At 36.7% G+C, this 22,907-nt stretch overlaps 1 protein-coding gene across 4 annotated transcripts in view; it reads right to left on the bottom strand.

Moving 5' to 3' along the window:
- The window catches only part of ps (RNA-binding protein Nova-1-like protein passilla), a 107,830-nt gene that overhangs the window by 72,363 nt on the left and 12,560 nt on the right, over nt 1–22,907 (bottom strand). For all 4 annotated transcript variants that reach the window (XM_076127163.1, XM_076127165.1, XM_076127164.1 and 1 more), the window contains one exon: nt 5,317–5,463. In XM_076127163.1, the coding sequence (XP_075983278.1) occupies nt 5,317–5,463 (147 nt within the window). The remainder of the gene's footprint in view (nt 1–5,316; nt 5,464–22,907) is intronic.

Below are 22,907 nucleotides of genomic sequence, written 5' to 3'. Positions count from 1 at the left end.
GATAAGCTAGCCTATCATGCCGATTTTTTCCCAAAATAGCACCTAGCCACGAGCTACACTTGCAGCAAATAACTTCACGAACACCAAAACTAAACGTTAAATTTCACATGAGCAACATCAATAAAGAAACGATTTAGTCTCCAACATTTTATAAAGAACACTTTCTCTCCAATAGTCAAGGAAGTAACATAATTACATTGTTCCCTGTATTTGTGACGTCAGTTATGTTAATGACATTGTCATCGTAATTATTCAATACGTTTATACTCCGATGGCGTTTACAGCGTTATTTATAATGGGAATACGACGGCCTGTGTAATGGCAATGCAGATAATTGTGTTTGAATATAATTGGTGTTTAATGTTGACAATGTTATTCGCATATTATTCAGTAGTAAAAAGAATAATACCTTTGCATGATTTAAGTCGTGAAATACTGCAAATCTATTTTTTTACCTTAGCCTGTTAGTGTCCCACTGCTGGGCAAAGCCTCCCCCTTTCCTTCTAAATCTAATACTTACTAATATAACAATTGGACACGAAACAACTATCTACGGGCAACACAAATAATTGATTTACATGGGAAATGAACCCACAACATCACGAGCAATGTCAATAATGTAAGAACATTAACAATGGTACTATAGGTCCAAGTAACTGAACTACTGTAGTTAGAAATATGTTACGAGTTGCGTTGCCAACAAGTCACAAACTCGTTTCGTATATACAAAAACACACATATCAAACATTTGAAACTAGACCTATCAATAAACCAAGTTCCCAACTTCAAATGGGATTCTTGTCCCACATTTCAAATGGAAAAACTTGCAGCAAAAACAATTTAACACGCTTTCCACTACATTTTCTATAGAATTCATATACAAAAGGAAATAATCCTTGAGTTTCAAGTGGAAACTATAAAAAATACCTTAGCGTACACAATAAATAAACTGCAACGTGACGTCATAATCCAAGATGGCTGCGTATTGCAGACACAATGGAACTAGTACGAATGTCGATATTACGTAAATTGTTGTATAATAACCATCGATTTAGAGGGCAAACGCGAACAAAGACCGTTTCAAATATTATTACTAATGGTATTAGATTTATTTTTACTATTGAAACAAAAGTACCTAACTGTAGAGATCATATCAAGTGGAATTCTTTGGTTTCTGCCCAAAGAAACATGTGCGATTTTATGTAAGTATTCACTATTGATCAATCACTATATCATTACATATTTACATTGTTTGCCAGCTACGTTCGTCGTCACGTTTGTATGTTCGGTTTTTTTGCCTTAGCCTGATTGAGTGTTGCACTACTGGGCAAAGGCCTATCAAAAATTACTAGAGCCTATTATCTATCATCTATCTATAGATGCTACATTCTAACAAAACTGTCATTTACTTCCTGGCACTTCAAAAATCGATGTTATTCAAAATGATCTATTCACAAGCCGTCAAGGCTTTACCATGGAGCCTCAACAATCTCCCCTATGGGTTATAAAGTGATTTTTATACCTTTACTTCCGAAAGAAAGATCGCAGAAAGTTTTTCAAGAAATACATATTTTATAGCGGGGATCGTGAATATGTTTTAAATGTTTATGATGTTTTAAAGTCAGAAAGTTCGGAAACAAATTATATATTATAAGTTTTATTTGTTATTTTTATGGATGGAAAATCTGTGGGCAGAACATGGCTCATTAAAATTTCGGTAAAGTACTCGATATACACTTCAATTTCTCTTCCTGAGAAGTCTAATACTGATCTTGAATTGGTCATTATGTTCATCAAAATACATAGATTAGAAGTTAGAACTCACTCAAATATAGAATGTCTATTTCAATAGCTAAACACTATGCTTCATAGTAAACATAAGTATTGTATGCATATGTATAGAAATAACTCCAAAAACTTCATCCAAAAATTTGATATTAGTTCATAAACCATTTAAAAATCAATCCATAAATACTAGAGCGTACGATAAGAAATAGAAACAAAGGCGCGATATTCTAGTCGTGCATTGTGTTCAGTAATCAGCGATGCCGATGGGAATCGAACCTGACACTGTGACCCACATTGTTAGTTACGTCGGTGTTGCGCAACACACCGTATTGTTTGACGCATTGTAGAATATTGAGTGAGGTTAGCGTATAGATTTTGTTTCTTTTTCTTTTACGTGTTTTACTAAAGTGAGAAAGAGATGGATAATATAGTTTCATAGTGTAACTTTCGGTTATGGATGACGGAAATTAGATTCTTATTAAAAAAAAAATAGTTTCAAAACTATTGGCTTAGAAATCAGACCACGTATTTTAAATAAAGCAAGGTGTCCACTTTCCCAGTAACACGTGCATTTTATATTTTACCGGAAGAATATGCAGGAATGGTTCAAAATATGGTCCCATAAATCGCTTATTTATTGCAACCCTGTCCATTCGATGGATAAAATTCTACACAGCAGATCCAGGCATGTTTTCGGTGTTTTTGAACACAGGAATAGTAATGCCTGCACTGAGGTTTCGTGTAAAATAGAAACGCGGTAAATTTTCTGCAAAGGTTAGAGCCTGGATATAAAACTCTTCCGTTACTGAGTGACTGACTGATGGACAACGCATAGCCCATACTAATGAGTGTAGAAAATTGAAATTTGGTGTAAAGCTTCCTTAGGAAGTGTTGAGGAGCACTAAGAGAGGACTTTTGGAAATTCCACCTGGAAGGGGTCGAAATTCCTTCATTTTACAAAAAAAACGTAATCAAAATCGCATCTTTAAAGATTTTCCTTTCAACATTCCTAGTAACACTATGACCTAGTATATCTAGTAGTTATCAGAACACCAATAATAGTACATTCGCACGCTACACTGAGCGTTCAGCCCGAGTGAGTGCTGTTTATAATTAGTTTACACTTAACTATATGCTAATCAATGCACAGGTGGAGGGTACGCAGTCATCCGTTATAATTAATCCTATTCATGTTTACATACTAGTCACTGGCTGTGACTTTGTCTTAGCTGCTGTTTAGTGAATAAGGAGCTATAAATATAAACGATTTTACTCTCGTGACTTGTACACATCAGTCAGCCCGTGACCACGGCCGATGCAATTCGATCGAAATGTCGAGTTTACAATTACAAATAAGGTAGTTTAGTTTTCAATCGCGTTAAAGACCCTGTGCATAATAATGAAGATATAATCAAATGTATTTTTTAGTCAGGGAGCACCATCCTTTCGGATGCTCAAGCTTCCTAGGGGAGAAATATTGGGTTACGTGGTGTATTTCCTCAAAAAAAATTACCCCGGTAGCCGACCGTTTGATGCGTGAACGCAAAGGCTCTGGAATCTAAAGTCTCCTGTGTTGGTTCAGTGTCTATTTAGTCGAACAGCAAACTGGTATCAAAAATGCGGCTCGTGCAGTTGCCCCACTGACGATGTATTTGCCTTAGTTACACCGGGACTAGGCCACTAGTGCATACAATACAGAAGCAATATACGCTAATAAGGATATTGCAGATAAGCGTGGCGTCTATAAATCTGCTTTGTTGGGCGGTAGTTTTGTTGCTGTTATATCTAGCTACAAAAGTCTACCTTTTCGTAGCTAGCAATTTACATCGTTTAATGCACGGTTTCTGATGCACATTTAGCGGTAGTTCATCTATACAAACTGTCATTTTTATATGAACTTAAACGCTATTGAATAGATAAACTACCGCAAAACGTACCTCAGAAATCGGGGTTAAAAAAGCCATATTGGAAACATACAACCATTTGTTTTAAAGATTAGCAACGAACAAAAAAAGAACGGATGACAGACTACCTTCCCAGTTACATAAAAAGCTTTGAAACTTTAGATAAATCGTGGCCAAAAGCCGGGCGTGGCGTACGCGATAAACGGCGATAAGCCCGCCCTCTACCGCCGCGCCACGTAAAACTGTCATCGGCGATTTGTGAAGACTGATACGTTACGCTATTGTCTAACCATTTGGAAAAATACTATGAGATTTCTACGTAGGAGCTGCTTAGGAGATAATGGCCGAGAAATGTTCCATTAGGGTTTGATATTTAGGGTTTTATTCTATAAGTAAAGCTGTGGTCAGGGCTAAGAACAGTTTACTTTCTTTAAATGATCCTTTCACAATTGTACCAAGAATAGAGATTTAGTACCTTCGGAAATTGTGATAAGTCTGAACTCTAGAAAGATATTCCCTTGACCACACGAAATAAAACACACGCGTCCGAAAAGACAGTGACATGTTTCAGAAAAATAAGCGAATATTAGGTACTGCAGCAAGTTCACAGCAGTACATTAGCAGTAATTATTGCTCCCCTCCGCTCGTCTCTCACTAACTAAATAACGTCACTACAAAGTTACTCAAGCGATAAAAGCAAGTGTTTGCCTCCATTCGTTTAACCTCTGACATTTCCGAGCACGATGTTGTTTTTTATCATTTCCACATTAGCATAGAAATAATATAATTAATTCCTCCATATATCGAGTTCAACATCTACACGATTACTTGCTTTACATTTGAATTACAAATCACTCCAGACATTTCTTTCTTAGCGTTACAGGCTATGGCCTCGTAACTTATTCATAAACGTTCCAAGTTTTTATATAAATAAAATAGTCCATAAAATAACAAGTTAAAGCTGTTAACGTGCTTTTATTGGTACTTATTTTCGCATTTCTTCTACCTTAGTATCTTCCTTCCAAGCTTGAAAAGCGGTTTAGCTTTCGTTTTCATCCAAGGTTTGGTCTCCCGCATATAAATTACATCGAACATAAATGTTAAAGTTTATTTTTGTTACGTTTTATAACACTGTTAATTCAGAGATTACCTTCTCGGAAACAATCCGCGGTTGTGCAAACCTGACCACTTTACCTTGACACGCCTAGACAGTTAGAGACGAAATTTCTCGTGATGTAAGCTCCACCCACTCGAGATTATATCAACCGCTTGTTAGTACCGACAAATAAACTATTGTACTGTTAATTGTGCCCCTGTGCTACTGATTGTAGATAACAGATTTAGGGCAAAAGCCCTAAATGGAAATTGATGAGGAACTCGTGATGGAATGTAAAACAACGTTGAGGGAGGTATTCATGAACGATTCTGTAACGTTTCCCAGAGTCATAAATTATTTACCGGTCCATTATTATTGGTAATAACAACTGTATTAACAACTCCATTACTTAAGATTGTATCGTTATACTTTCGATCATTATAAAGCCATCAATTTTCGGTATTACTACAGTATCTTCACAATATTGATTAACCCATAGTTCGAAGGTAAATAAAATGTTCCACTTACCAGGATAGAAGTCATGTGACTTGGACATCTTGACTCTAGCGCCGGTGTCCTTCTGCAGCTGGGCGATGGTCTCGCCGCCCTTGCCGATGATGGCGCCGGCCACCATGGACGGCACCAGCACCTTGAAGTGGTATGTCGGCTCCACGGCTGCAGAGTACACCATCAATAAGCACACATCGTGGCAAACGTACTACCGACCACTGTGTTTCCAACTTTATAAAAAACATAATCGAAATTGATTCCTAGAAGGCCCGTTATATAAAAAGTAATTGGAGAAAAGGCGAAATTATTTGATTCCAATGAAATTTAATAAGGACGGAGGAAAACAGAGTTGTTTGTACAGGACCGGCTGTAGCCCGGAAATTTCGTGGGTGTTTCATTAAATATCCTACAATAAAGATGTACAAAACGAGTACACATAGATGATATTATTTCTCGTCGTGAGTTATATTTTATTCAGATCGCAAACGCGATAGATTAAGTACCAGACACCCGAATTGATTGTGACGTAACAATACTGTTAGGTAAATTGGTTCATACATTGAAATTCTAGCCGTAAGCTGCTTACAAAGGCTTCCAAATTACATATAAATTTGGATACACCCGGATCGGTTATAAATCAATACAGGCACGGGCCCTTTGAAGATTACACCGAAACAGACGAGATTATATGAAATCGTTTTAACAATATTCAAGGTACGAGCGGCGGGGTCGATATAAATTAACCTGGGATTTACGTTACCTAGTTAAACGAGATACGCAATCGAAATTAAAATCCCAGAAAAAGGGTAAATAAATTGCCTAGCTTTGTTGAAATGGAATCAAATAAGCGGGCCGGAGATACAATCTAACAACCAAAACACAGTGCTCGGTAAAATGAAGTTACATTTAAATGGGATTTCATGTGTACCTAGTAATGTAGGTATTGCAATTTAATCTGGCACATGAAATCCCAATTTAGAATGTAATAGGATATTATAAGTGTGGAGTCTGGTGATCAAATGCAGTTATCAGCTTTCAATGACCAGTTCCGGCAGTTGTAACGCATGAGTCAGTGTGAGGTGCATTATTATGTATGTATGTATTGTAAACCACACCTGCAGAGTCTGTGCCAATGTCAGTCGTAATGACGGTGTATGAAGGTTCAATAGCCAACATCAAAAATAAATTATTATATTATTAATTAGCACCAACATTAGCTAGAGTTTGGTGACGAATTAATTTCGCAAGTTTGTTTTGGCACGATACGTGATATACGTCGTGCCAGTGTTAATGCTTTGCTTTTAATGTATTTGTTTAAATATAGAGGCAAATAGTACAGCGTTTTATATATCATAGTTATTGACATGCATTTTTATTCATATATTAATGCTAGAGCTAACACAGATGGAGAAGACGACGAAGGAAGAAATACTAGTGATGATGATAGAAATAAAATGAAACGGAGCCATCTCCCGATACGTGGATAATACTGAGATATGATGGCGATGAAGTTGTCCCTAGACACGTAGATATCTGAAGATAACAAACCAAACACAACTTCAGAAGTTTGCCTAAGAGACGACCACATTGAAATTGACAAATACGACTGACAAAGTTCGCCAAAGGAAGGACGGAACGAGCATGAGACAAGTTTCACTTGTTTACTTTCATGCCTTATCTGTAATTACGCAACAAACAGAGATTCGTGCCCACAACTAAGATCACAATCTCAAAGAAATTCATTCCAACAAAATTAACACGACCCCAAATCTAAATCTTGGAACAGAATTGGATTATAATTGAATTTTTTTTCAACTGCAATGATTCAATCAAAAAGCAATTTATGACGATGTAAAAGACCTTGGGGAACGCCTCGTGGCTTTGTTAAGGGAGTTGTTAATCAGCGGTGGAGCGAGCGGCACAACGTGAAGAAACTAGTGTGCCGCCTACATTCAATATGTTACAATTGAGTAGCATCCCACCGGCGGCGTCTGATGGCGCGTCTCATTTGACCTCATTTCAAATGGAGCATGCCAGTGTTCACCTGCCACAGTGAGACGTCGCAAGATACGAGCGACAATGGACCGACGTCTATTTTTTCCTACAGCTCCATTGGTAGTCGTTCAATCATGTCCAACTTGGCAGGGGTACTTCGTTACTCCACAAACATTTTTTATAGCAACTGGACAGTTTTCCCACCCTAAAACCGTTGGTATAATAAATTTGGGTTAAATTTTCACAACTTGGTCGAGAGTAATGCGGCGAATGCGGTGTTTTGTACATAAAATATGATTGTTACTTTCCTGTTTTGTCTACTCTGTATTTATTTATTTAAAATGCTAATTATAACTGCTGCTAAATTCGGACGTATTTGTGGCGAGACATCATTTGGTATTTAGATGTAGTAGAACATTAATTATACTGAATGTTAACTCATTTAATTTATTACATTATGTTTTGAAGTTCTAAAGTAAGTGAGTTGTGTCGCACGTGAACCCACAGTTGTGTTAAGTCAAACTAATAAGTTTTAGTGTTACATTCACTGTGTCAAATACGTATAATCAATTCTGATTGCGAGGCGACTACGTGATTCGTATGCAAACACCGTCTTATTCTTAAACCATAAATATTGTAGTAGAGAAGAAAATCTGAATACCTAATCAAGATTTAATTTGAATAAAACCTATTTAGATATCTTCCAAGAGCTAGGCCCATTACCGAGCAACGGAGGGTTATTTGAAAAAAATATCGAGGAAATGTAAGGAAAATACCGGCAAGAAACTGTTAGATGGAAAGATAATAGCAGCGTCGATCCAATATTCTTTTAAAAGAGAGAGAACGCCACAGAAAATAAGTTCTGAAGATATGAACAATGAAATTTTCATATTCTCTAGGAGCGTCGTTTCTAAAACGATTTATAACGCAAATGGCTTAAATCATTTAGTTTCAAACATCGCCCGCTAGAAAAGATGTGCCATTGATTTATAGATTTTTATGACGCTCACGGTCGGTAGCGTACGATGCATCTATTATTCTCTATTCTGCGTCACACTCATCATGTGATGTCGCTGCAACACCCAGTGTTTATTTATTTACAACGTCTACTAGTCTTACTTCAGTTATTCTTACATTATTATTTATGACATCTTTAATAACATCGTTATGATTCAATTTCAATTCCACGATCCAGATGGGACTAATTACCAATTCAAATACGAGTGAGACTTGAATAAAAAGAAACGGACAATGGTATATTTTCCGAGGCAGATATCTGTCCAATTGCGTCGTTATCTGAACATCATTCTCGAGGGGGAACGAGCACCTTCTTCATTTCAGTTAACAATAGATCTCCGGTTAATCCGGCCGACTCGGAGACTGCTAATCTAGCCTCGGCTGACCACTGACGATTGGGACAGGGTTATCCGGCCGGTTTAATTTTGCACACAATTTGCCATTAGCTCCGTCCACTACGCTCAATAAAGAAGCCTTAATACCCAGATTACATAAAAACCTTTCAGATTCAGGCAGGCTTTTGTCGAGAAATATTTGACAAAGGAAGTTTTCTGTTTAAGAATAATAAGCTGCAAATCTTCGGGACTCAGGTTGCCTTTAATAAAGGGCCTTTTGCTTTATTTAATGGCGTGCTCGTGTTCGTTCGTGTTAACGGGCTGTAAACTCTCGTTTTTTCCCATCAATTATTTTTTAATGGGTGTCTTCGTAAGAAAGTCGAGACGTTTCGTGTCGTTTGTCATCGGAATAGTAAATTATAGATAGGTTAGGTTTTGCCGCACCGCTGCCGCACCTATGCCGTGTTCTAGGTCGCGACCTTATCGCCAAACGTTGCCAAGCGCCACATTTGGCAGCGCGAAGCTTTTACAAGTTAGTCCGTGCAAGCAATCCTGTTACGTGTTACGAATGAGTGTGATTACTTAAGTCGGTGTTATCTTGTAAAACGCTGGTCTCCTATAAATTTGACGATACACATTATGAGTTTCGTGTCCTTGTTAAGTCTGAGCAATGTGCATTCATTTGTTTTCCAGCGTTAACTTGAAATGAGATTTGTTACGTTCCAGTGACCACAATGGCTGGCAGTACTATTCGGATCTTTATAGTTGACTGGTTGAGCACTTGACTTAGATAATTAAATGCCGGCTGTCAGAGTGATATGTGCGACAACATAGTGCAGGAAACGCTCGGTATACTTGATACTTGATATTATGTAATAGCTACAATGATATAATTGCAGTGGGGTAGGTGGATGTGTTATCGTTGACCGCCCACATTTCGATGACGGCATCGCGTCCAAATGTGACAAGAGACCGTATTGCCATTAGCGTTTATTTGTCGACCCAATTGAGTATAGCACACACGTTTTTTACGTCTGGTTTCGAAATCGATAGGCGAGTTAAAACGTTGGCGCATTCTATAGATGGGTGACCGTATAGTGGCAATTGAACTGGGCGTCTTCGTGCTTCGGAAGGCATGTCGTTAAGTCACGTCAAAACAAGTCTTAGGGTGGCTTGAACAACTTTGACACTAGGTTGACCACTAACCATACGATAAGAGAGTGAGAGAGTTAAGATCTTAGTCTCATCTACTCAATAAAAGGTAGGTACACTATAATAAACAGTATGGTAGTATGTTCAACGTTTCAAATTGTAAACAGCGGACAGATTGTTGCAATCAAAGCGCGTGGCATTGACGAACAATCGATATCAACTATGCATCAGTGACGTCAGTCAGTACATTATTTAGTGTTTACGGCAAATCTTTATTGACTTTTCTATGGTGGTTTCTTTATCGTATACTTTCGTTTTTATTCAAATCTAGATAGATATACATAGTTGTTCTGGTACTTATTTAAGGTGATTACATTTTGTCCTTATGTTAATTAATTATTATCATTCATGAACCTTTTCTGTCCTACTGTTTAGCAAAGGTCTCTTCCTGAACGTGAAGACTACTTTTCTTCTCTACCATATTTCAGTTAATTGACACGAAATCTTTATGAATTATACTTTAAAACCTTCCTCGAGAACTATTAGGTCGGGGAAAAGTCTTTTCGCATTATATCTAGTACGTATGAACTTTACGATTTTTAATATTTAATAACATAATTAACATAAGATAATTCTCTATTCTCTGCCTACTTCTATAGAAACAAGGCCTGATTTTATGTATGTATATTAATAAGAGCTCTGGCCATTCACAGTAATCATAAAACATATTTTATTATGAATATTGTTTTATATTAAAATACAGAGTGATAACCATTGACAGAATATACAAGTCCTTCAGTCACAATAAGACCTACAATTACAAGAATGAACTTTTGAACGTAACTAGAGAATATTGATAGCTATTGTAGCACTTAGCAACTTGATACTCAGCACTTAAGTCGGTAAACAAATACTGATATTTGTAGCACAAATAAAGGTCACTAGGAAACCTACTTCTAAATGATAACTGAAGATCTCTGACCACAATAGACATGATTCCTTAGTAAAAAGAGAAAGAAGCAATTCTATTTAATTCGTAAGTCAGATAATTCAAAAATATTTGACACGTATTATTTTTCATCAATTACAATATTAAGTGTCTTAATTAAAAATCATTAAAGTTACGGAATGGGGGCTAATGACGTCACTTTGTTGTACATTTTCTACTACAATGTGACGTCATACGACTTTTCAACTCAATGTACCTACCGTAATTATTTGATTTAGTACAAAAATAAAAAAAATACGTGTAAGATAAATAAGAAAAATGTTAGTAAACTACCCTATTATCTTTACTAAGGCATATAACCAGGTGCCCAAAGATCTAGGAGATCTTTTTATACCTATGTACCTAGCTATTTAGCTACCAGTGGCACAGTTATGGTGTAAATATGAATAGTATCAACAGTGTTTGCTCCAATCGTGTTTAACAGGCGTCAAGTCCAATTAGCGCGAGCTTTCGTCGGCCTCGTCGAGAGCGAAATTGCATTAACATTTACCTGCCATGTTGATTTTCGATTTGTTTCAGTGATTTCAAATATTGTATATTTCAGAAGTTAATAACAATAGTCGTTACATGGATACGCTTTCTACATTTTTACATATTTCAAGTCATTTTTCAGGATCAATGGTCGTTGAAAGGTCATAAATCATCATCATTCACTGCTTTATCGTCCCACAGCAAGCCATAAGTTTTGTCCCATTAATACCAGGCATTGTACAAAATAAATAAACGTACATATTTTCCATATTAATAAAAATATATGGACAATTTTGCTTGAAAAAATTTTTAGGTATAACATGCACTTCACAACAAATTGTCCATTTGCAACGTGCAATAAAATAAAACGACGGCAAACGATCGTCGTTTGCAAGCCATATATAAATATGAGCCGCTGCAATTGTAAAGCATTAAAGAGCCCATAAGAATGATGTGCTACTCGGCGCAAGGTTAAAACTAGTACGTCATCTACATATAATATGTGTTCGTGCCCCCGTTAGCAGAGTACTCGCGGTGCACAAAGCTGGCGTTTCATCTTTGCGCTTTGATCTGCCTCCGCTGCGAGATTAATACTACTTTGTCTCCGTGACTATCTATGCTAATATGGAGCACGCTGACTTTTCACTGGCTTCTTGTGTACCCATTCTAAAGCTAACGTTCCTTCAATTTCGTAAGTGGTTTAAAAGCAGAGTAGCTCCAATGTGGAATTTAAGATGTACGCTACTAAAATCAGGATATCTATTCCGTAGCTCCAGGGTATACCCCTAGAGTAATTCCAATATCATGCTCCATAGAGCGACAAAGCAAACTCCCCAGTGAATTGTAGATAACTCTCTGGTGATCCTTCTGAAATGTTCAGTCGACGTAAACATCGTAACGATTTATTTATTAGCATTTTGTTCGAAACACCTATTCGGAATTTTAAAGACCGGGATTTGCGTGAAACTTAATTCCAAAAAAGGTATAAACGGCGGCACGCTTTATAAATTCCTGGATTAACTCGGCCGCTGTTCTCAAACGTTTTAATCTTTCTTTACGAAGTTTGTTAGACGTTCGCGTTCCAGGGCGGTGTCGGTGATGTTTATTTTTATCTCCTTTTTGAGTAAACGGGTGTAATAAATCACGCGTGATCCGATCACTCGTCAGGCCCGGGGTTATCCGTGGCTATCTAAAAAAGGCCCATGACGACACGCCCGATAGCGCGCCGCCGTGCATTATACAAATTTATTCAACCCAGTTATAACAAACATCGATATTAAGGTTAATACTATTAACACAGTTAAAGTTTTCATCAGCTGTTATGTTCTCCTTTGTTTCTCGAGAGGAATAGCAAACACGTCCCTTGAAAGATTTACAGTATACACTGGTACGAGTAAACAGTACAACAATTACTTGGTCGCGGAATGATGTCAAACTTTAGGGGTAGAGGAAACAAACCCTTTGCGTTGCGGACAGTTATTTGGCACGAGGCTGGAATGGCGGACGTTATTCAGGCCCAACTGATGCAAATACCGTGGGCGGGAGGAGGCGAGGGAGGGGGCAGCGGGACGGGGGACGGATACAGCTGTCAATAAACCGATGGTACTGAATAAAGGCAGTTCTTTGAAAAACAGACGCGCCCCTCTCCCTGGCCGGTAGGTATCTGAGTGGAAAATTCGAAAAATGAGAAAACCATTACACCTCGTTTATAAAAGTTATCGGTGCCTGCGGTGAATTCGTAAGGAGGGAGATCGTTAACTTTCTATTAAGTGAGTTATGTAGGATCTTGTCATATAACAGAGGTCTAGCCAGGATTTATGTCTTGTAATAAGACGTTTCTCTGATTTTCACGATAGTATGAAATATTGTTGTACTAACATATCGCCAAGAAAATATTTAATCACCGGGCTGCTACTTTTTGAAATCTTCTCGTGATGTACCATGTCTACAAAGGCAAAGTTCCTCACTGTAGTGAAAGGTGGATGTTCTTCATAAAGGTGTATAACGTATATTACTTGTACAACGTAACATCAACCCCGCACGTTAAATTTAATTATGAGAGTACACTGCGCCTCTATTTTTCCTCGCTTTAATAAAACATTTCCCTTTGAAGTATCTTTATTAATTCCTTACGTGTTCCTGTTTGATATGTGTAATTGAAAGTGCTTTATGCATGTAAATTATCTGTGCTATCGATTCAAGTCTCGGTTCAATTAACAAATGATACTGCGAAACGAACAGACGACCCAAATAACGCCAATTTATTCCTTAAAATACACTTATAGACTGTTATTAAAAGTCTATCAAGCAAATTAAGAGGTACGAGAATTTCAAGACATTCCCGGCGTATTTTTCCTCAAATTACAGGTTAATTTCTTTAATTTTCCTCAAACATTTTAAAATATCAACGTTACATAATTTCAAGTTATTACCTTGAGTGCTTGATTAAATACGATAGCTTATTTTTGACTAACGCATATTTTACTTCATAAATATTTAACGCGTGACACCTGAAAATATTCGAGAGCGCTATGATCGATTAACATGTCACAAGGATTTAGAAACTAACATTAATCAAACAAATATCAAACACAGTTTCAACAAACATAAAATTAACAACTGTGACATCATAAAAACTAATAAAAATGCATAAAACGGACAGAAACTCGTTCCATGTGGCGTGTAGTAAACACGAGACATACAATAGTCGATCCAAATACTTATGTAGATCGTCGTTAATATTTACGAGTGTACATTAACTAGATATGTAGTGTAAGAGCTGTTTGACACCCCACTAATGAACGAAGCCGCTTGATTAATCGCTATTTAAAACGTCATTAGAGAAATTATATTTACTGCAAACGTTCCAGGGAGCCAAATGAATGCCGTGGAGCTATATCATCAGATGCGGTGATACAATTTTTGGCAGAAACCCACCATTAACGTAACCCAAATTGAGGTTAGCTAATCACTTTGTTAGAAGAGGCTCGACGATGACGTCACTACGCGCTAACTTCGTTAAGGTCATCGCGGCCGATCCCATCACTTTCCTATACAAATAGCTGATCTTCCCTCTGATTGGGATAGCACTCAGCCGAATTGGCCCACCACCGTACCGAGTGGCGCCGAACACGGAAACTCAACATCACACTAACCTAGATCGTTCCAATACACTTTATCGAGCTAACAATTTTATCAACGTACACAATGAACGCCAACAATAAAACTTAGTTTAACAAAGATTAGGTAAACCTAAGGCATCGTTTAAAACTTGTCCGGGAGCGAGGCGAGCTCGTATTTTATACGTGTTTACTGCGGTTATAACTTCGAGGAGGAGCTGACGATCGACCTGGCTGTGTTAACGTTTCCAACAATAAAAAGCGGATAATTCATTTTGTATAACTCATTTCACTTTTTATGTCGGACATTATTTATTCAATTACGTTTTACTGCCGGCGAATTCCAGTTTTTATCGAAAAAATACTTTTAGATGATCGGCGGCGAGGGGAGCCCTTCTCCTCGGTGGTGTCAGATAAAGAGTCGCACTCCGGGGGCTCTCGACACCTCTTTAGCTTCATCAACGCTTTTCACGGATGCTCGCTCGTCGCCATTCAGACATGCACGCTTTGTCGCACCATTATCCCGCATTGACGTATTTGCTCTGCGCTATACCTTTGCATAATCTGCAGTGGACTTCATCGTATCGAGTGATATTGGCTTTGAAAATCGAAAAAAAAATCAAACGAACTGTTTTTACGATGACAGCCCCCGCCCACGTGAATCAAATAAGATATTTTGATCTTTTAGTACCCACGCATGCTCGAACATCAGATAAATACGTCAATTTAAACGCTAGAGGCTAATCGTTAGCGAAGATTCATACAATCAGCAATACAGTTTCACGAGTAACGTTTTTATAGCCGATATCGCAATAGCATGAACGAGCGCCATTAAACTCAACACTCACAGTAAATAACGAGCAAAGTTTCAAGCGTGTATTTCGTTGCGGATCATATTTTCACCATCAACTTTTGTTCCTGAATTTCTTATAGGAAGGAAACTTTTTCGTAATAAAGCCGAGTAAACCAAAAAACAAGTGCTAAGCCAGCAGGCGGCGCTTCCGGCGGTTTGGCCCGAGTCGGCCTGACCTAGTTCAGCGCTATCAAAGGCTTAGCGCTAGATATCGTCCTGCACCCGCACTGCACTCGCCCGCTGGTTCTATCAAACCTGCCACCGCCGGCACCGACTAACGAATGCAACAAACGTTCGCAATCTGGTTACGTGTACCATTTTGTATCAAATTTCGCAACACAAAGGACTTCATATTGGAAAATAGATAGGCATAACTAAAGTGGTCTCAAAAACAGTGTACACAGTACATAGTCAGCACAATGGCGACACAATAGGCCTGGACATGCCTTTGTTACCTCGGCCCGCTTTAAGCCCAGTAAAGTGTTTACAACCTTTTCATTTAGTCATATTTCACGGGCACGTTTCGACATGGCCATTAACTAGAAAATCTCAAGTATTCTACGCACTCAAGTACACGTCTGTTCTATAAGATATTTCAATACGGTGTTAATAAATTGTAATTCACGTCCTAATTCTCATTCTAATTGTAGCGTAAAACGAATTTATGTTACTGCTCGCAAATATTGTACGTTTAATATTGAGGTCGCTTATGATTATATAAAAATAGATAAACCGTGTGTATCGTGCGATGACGACTGTTTTTTATATCTGTACATAATTATCTAAAAAGACATTTGTTGGTATAAAAACATGAGGCAAACATTCTGATGTAACATTAAATATGGATAGTGGAACATCGTTGGAATAGGATAGACTGAATAGGAGAAACTTCATACAGATTTCAGTGAAATAGGCTGTTAAGGCGTGTAAATATGGGAGTGTTGCCAACGGTGTTTACCATCGATTTTGTGACGCAACTTGAGAGAAGTCGAATATCTGTGCTCTACATGTAGTAGGAAGCGGGTAGTTGTCGTGACACAAGGTATACAAGTGACTTATACAGGTCCGTGATAGTCGCAGTCACGAATTCCATCAGTCAGTGCTGCAGTACACGAGTACACGCGATATGGTAGCGTGAGCCTGCACCAAACGTTCAATTATTGATACACACAAGGCCGCGACCGTGGTGGGAATTTAGACTACCACACGATTACATATCGATTGCTACTAACCATTTGTTCTATGTATAACGCTTTGTAATTCCAATGTCGGTTCATTAAAAATCTTCAGATACTTTGAGTTGATCGAGTGGAACAAATATGTTTTTTTAATAAAAGGTGGCCTATTTTCAAAGCGGGCTACGTGGCTGTTTATCATCATCTATGCGATTATCTTTAGAAAACATTAACCTGCCTAACCTTTCAAATTTTGTAATGTTGATACTTCCCACTGCTATAAAATTGAAGATAAAAACATTAATACGCGTACTCAAATGTACATCTAGCTAGTATGAGTATAATTTTGATAATTACGGCTCAAAAACTTTAACATAACCACAATCGTTCATGCGCAAACTGAGCACAAAAACGAACATACAAAAATGTTTAAAAAGCTTCCATCCACAAACACAATTAGAAACTTGTTCGAGTGAAAGTCATCCAAAAAGCGTACATCCTCTCATAGTCATAGGTCCATCCATTGCGTCATTTGTTCGGTACACCAGCGAAAACGAAAGTGTGTAAGTGTTTGTGTATGACGCATGTAAATGGCCAGTATTATAGCACAAATGAAATAACCGCAGATGTGACGGAACGACACACACACACACACACACACACACACACACACACACACACACACACACACACACACAAACACACACGAGTCACGTACGTATAGGAATGTAGGAGTAATTCTGGACTCAGATTTGCGGCAAAGCGAACATTTCTAGAAGACTGAGTTTGGAAATAATTGAATATGTATGTTATATCTCTATTTCGTGTGTTTTTTTGTAAGTGTGTGTTAAAGTACAAGCCTGCAGACCTTTTCTTTAACTAGTCTAAGAATTGTCAAGCCCGTATCGATTATATACGGCTACTTTTGTATCGACCAACTGTAAAAGGTCGTTTTGATTGCTTACAGGCTATGAAATACAAGACATTCTTTGTGAGTCTTAGCATACCGTTACTATACGATAATCTAAATATACATTTATAATATGAAACGAAATCAAAATTGCAATTAGAACTTTCCAATAAACATGTTACTACTTAGTTCACATTTCGCTGTACAAAGGAACGCAATCTATCTACTATCTAACGATTTCATGGACGGCTACGTGTTTGTGTGTGTGTTTGTCTATTTAGTATGCAACAGCACATGTGTAGTGATATATTTTGTGGTCATATTCGTTAGTAAGCACATCGTGTCCATGTTTGGAGAAGCGACGGTGCTATTAGACTGTCACTTTTGATTTCGATTCTCTCTATAAATATTTGCTTGTAATCAATTATGTTGTGTAATTTTGTTAGTCATTTGCGTTGTTGCAAAAAAGTGTATATAATCTTTATGAATTCTTTGATGGAGAAGATTAAAATACCTATTCATATTTTGGCTATCTTTGTCTTTACTTTCTAGTATTGTGAAACTGTGTTTTGACAAACAAAATTGTCATTACGTATAAAAAACAGATTGCAAAACTTTCTTCCTCCGCAGCGGTACCCTAAAACCTAAAAAAATATTAAATATTTCATCCAATTTGATATTCGAGGAGAGACGAAAAACAAAAATGTATTATGAAACATGTTTCAACGGCGGATAAGTAAAACAACCCTAATAAAACCCTCTTAATATTTAATTTCGGCAGACGGACAAAAAAACAACATTTCAGTAGGTAATTCTGTTAAATAAAAACGTATATAAAGTCGATGCTTTTTTCAGCTTATGTATTATGTATACTTTTGTTTAAAGGTCTGACAAAAAATAGAATTTATGGATGATATAATTGTTAATGGATATTTAAATGAGACTTTATATTTTTGGATAATATGACCCTGTAGAAACTTAAAAGGTCGAGCCTGGTGTCTACTACGTTACGTACGTTAAAGGCGTCCTTAGCCAATTGCGCACACGTAAACGATCTGTGGGTTAAGCAAACCTTAGGTGGGTGAATGGTATTAAAACTAGGCGTCTCCGTGCCTCGGACGGCACGTAGAAAGTCGATCCCGATTAATGTCAATTACCACCACCAAAAACCACGTCAAAGGCCTTTGGGCGACTTGAATAACTTTGATACTACGTTGACCACTAATCATACGATAACAAGAAGAATTACTTCGTTTTAAATTCAAATCGACAAAGCTCAATCTCATAAATATCACCCAGTATAAATTTGACATACAATATCGGTCGTTCCCAATATTTCGTATTGAAAAACAAAAGTTTGTAAAGGTCCTTTTTCCGAACTTCTGTAATTGTAACTGTTACCTAACAAACATCAATATTCGACCTAAATACAAGTTATTTGATATCGTACAATTATTGAAAACGAAGCCACAAATCAATTTTGATTACACTTCGCAATTAGTAAGCACATATTTATTCATTACAAGCAATTATTTATTCAAATAAATACATAAACTAGCAATTTAATGTGGTTTCATGTGGTACTAATATTTGACTGTAGTTTTTGATTTTCACATTTATACAATTCTGAATTTCTGCTAAAAATATAAGCCTGTTTTTCAACGTACATTTAATACCTCAGTGGAACTTCGTAGAACAAATGCTTAACCATTTCTCGGAATTAAAAGTACCCTATTAGTAAAATAAACTAAACAACAAAGCTTTCAGCTATGGAAAATATTTCGGGGAATTTTCGAAGGAAAAGCATAGTTATTAAACCTTGCATGAAAAAGAGTCTTTTAAAACAGTCCTTAAGGAAAGTCCACGACCAGTAACTAGCCAGCGTGGTGGACTGATGTCCGGTTTCTGAGTACATCTAGCGGTGGTTTATCTATTCAATAGCGTTTAAACTCGTATAAAAAAAACGCTGGGGGTGAGTCTTAAACCTTATAAAAGAAGAAAACCCATACCCTACTAAAGGTACAACTTTAAAAAATAACAAAACCATCAAATTAACAGTTTACCTTTTCACAATATTAGTATAGACATTTTCGCTTAACACGTGTGTGGGTCCACCTGTCGGTTGCAATATTTGAACAATTTTGTGTAGGGTCCTTGCCGAGCCCCACGTGAGTGGACGTCCAACACAATTACTATCAAATACTGTATAATAAATTCAGTTACAATGTTACACGTACGTGTTATCGAATTTAGTAGTGCTTTAGTCACGGTTAGTGTTTATCGGTTAGTTAATAATTAAGCATTATAATAATAATATGCATTGGACTATTCTGAATAACGGAAATTGAAACGTAAAATACAATTTAAAGTAAGAAATTCGCACGTACATTATATTTTCCACAATCCAGTTTAAGTCAATATTTGTTAAGAAACAAAACATTTTTCTGGCCTTAAACTACGCTTAAAGATTTAATACAATAAAAAAATAAGGTCTACATTTTGACAAGCTAAGAAACCACTCATAAACTGTACTAAAAAGTCCCGTAGGATGCAAATTGCAAAACAAATCATTCACCAAACGGTGAGCGATTTGTTGCAACTACCAATTTTTTACGCATACCATGATGAAACATACAAACTACCAGAAGATGTCTACTCTAGTATCTACTAATACTATATAAAGACTTCTATCCATATAAGATGATCCCGTAAAGGAATACGATGTCCATCCACATAATACAGAGCGAGGAAAGTTGCGACAGAGTTATTGCACGATTAAGCTGCTAGCAAGTTTTACGACGGGTGATTGTATCATGTCGGAAGACTTCACTCTCATAATAATTGGATTACAAGTTACTTTTTTTGGGGTAAGTCATGACTATTTTCCTTTGAGAACGGGCAAAGGTTATTCACATTTCTGCGGTACTTTTATCGTCATATAATATGGGACTAATGGCATAACATGCTGCTTATTTATACAAATATTGTAAATGCGAAAGTTTGTCATATCACAGTAAAGCTACAGGACTTATTCTCATGATCGTTGGCTTGGAGATAGCTGAAGACCACTATTTAAAAGAAAGATCTAAGCTATTTCTTAATATGAAACTCAAATAACCCTTTCGACTTAATCGAATCAAACTTAATAATCAGCAATCGCTTACACTGCCTTTCGTATACAAAAACAACAGCTAATTAAAACAAAGAAAATTTTATAAGGAAAATAGTTAGTTTCAAACTATTCTCAAAGTTCTTCCATTTAAAATTCCGTAGCACAAAGTGTACGATATTAGGAATATTATGTAAAATTACGAGGACCGTTTAGCAACCGTCGGAACCGCAAAAAGGGAACGATACCAAAATGCTAATAAATAGCGAAAACTTTTGAAAATGTTGCCTTGTTACACATTGTGGTTTTAACGAACATGTCGAGAGGAATTTTACGATATCACTAACTTAAATTGACTTTATAAGTAGTTATTTCTTGACTTATTATCTGCATCGGCAAGGAAAAGGCTCTCTCAGCATCCCTATATGCTCAATCTTCCCGTATAACAAAAGCTAAATAAACTTCCATAATTAACTGAAAAGCTTTAAATCTATAACAGGAACGCCTGGTTTCACAACTACTTATATCTCCCAGATAGCTTCAGGTAGAATTTTGACAGTTGGTTTCATACATTTACTATTTATTAAGCAGATAATATGTTTTTTGACACTCATAAATTAACTGTAAAACTGACCCTAAATTTTTTGTCATTCACCAGGAAGTCTCCATCTTTCATGACATCCACCATTAGTTTATTATAGTCCTATAACCGCGACTATTTCAAGATTGTGTACAAATACAGAACTCTGTCGAAACATACTCTCCATCGGATTACATTAAACGTGTCAATTTATTGTGACTACCCGCGTTGCCCAATGTTTTGACTTGGACGGTATGCGACAGCAATTAATAACTTCTTAATTAACATACCGTGAAAACAGTTATATACATACATTACTTAGTTGTTACTATAAATACAAATCGACGTAGAATTTGGATGCAGGGGACAAATTTCCTAACTACCGGAACCGGACGAAATTTTGTTACGACTTTTAAAATTCTTTGTTTGGAATAGAAATATATTTAGGAGGCAATTGCGATACAAAGAGATTCGCTGTCAAAAGTTAGTATTATAAGTTATTAAAGCCATTTATTTTATTACACTTGCCGCATATTAGTAATACCGTTTCTTAATGTAGTGTTTCATTCCCTTCGTAGTTAGATTATAATATTTATTGTAATTTTAACATAATACTATATTGCCCATATTTCATTCTTAAGAGTCATTACTATCCTATTAAAATCATCAGCGTACTAAGTGCCCAGATGGTACTTTAGTCAGTAGTAAATATCTAGTCTAGTATAAAATAACTCAACTGGAGACAAATGGAACCTACTCCGATGAACTACCAACTAGATATTTTACGTCCCATTCCGACAAATTGGACCTAGGTACTAACACTGTCCTAAGATCACAGACATTGTAGACCTAGGACTTCCAATTTTAGCCTAAAAAGGGTATAAACGGGAACGGTAAAGTTTGAATATTCAAGACGTGTTTTAGAAGTGAGATCCGGATAGCGTATCTGTTAAATTGTCATTACTTATTTATAGTATAGTTAGTGTTAAAGTTGTTCAAGCTTCCCCGAGGCTTTTGTTAGAGCTTAACTGACTGTTAAATTAATTGACAACAACTAGGACTCTAAAGTACGCATATGCCCAGATGAAAATTTCTGCAAGTAGAGTCTATGGAGTGTCAAAATAGTGCGTTAAGGCTACTTACCGCACTATTTTGTTACCGACCAATGAGAGTAACTGGTTATTGTTATGTAAAATGTTGAAAAAATAACTAATGTTTGTGTTAAAGTCCAAAAACAAACTATTACTTATCTGAAAGTTGTATAATTGGTCGAAATATCGTGAAATACTTGAAGTTTTATCAATTAAATAATTATCAAGTAAAAATAGAGCACATGATATTGTTATCACGGTCCGAATATTCTGGAGCGTGTCAATGACCTGTTATCTGATGTGACAGCACGTACTAGTTAATTAGGAACTTCATATCTTGAACACCAATATCTTAGGACCTGAAGTGTGGATGTTCTTCCTTATTAGGGATGCTAGAAAATTTGCTTAGGTGAATTGAAGGAGTATAGACTTACTTGTATTTTACTAAATTATATTGTTAAAGAGTTGGTCTGTTTAGACGCACTATTCTCAAAAACTACTGGACCGATTTGAATGATTTATTATTATCTCTCTTTTGAGAATAAAACTAAGGCAAATTCAAAGCTACGTTTTGATTAGAAATACTATCGAGCGAAGCTTGACCCGATAACACGTTTAACTATCTAATTTCTACTTTTTAAGCTAACCAATACTAATCTGTAAGTTTGTTTTGAGTATAGATTTAAATAGTTACTACTGCATATAATATGTATTTAGGCCCTATGAGGTATTTGAAGAAAGGATCGTACCAAGTGGCGTTCTCCGGTCGCTGCCTACCCCTATGGGAAGAAGT

The sequence above is a fragment of the Anticarsia gemmatalis genome, chromosome 19, assembly GCF_050436995.1.
Source record: "Anticarsia gemmatalis isolate Benzon Research Colony breed Stoneville strain chromosome 19, ilAntGemm2 primary, whole genome shotgun sequence".
In the NCBI taxonomy this organism is placed as follows: domain Eukaryota; kingdom Metazoa; phylum Arthropoda; class Insecta; order Lepidoptera; family Erebidae; genus Anticarsia; species Anticarsia gemmatalis.
The sequence above is the reverse complement of the archived record's forward strand: the minus strand, read 5'-3'. Positions and strand labels throughout refer to the sequence as shown.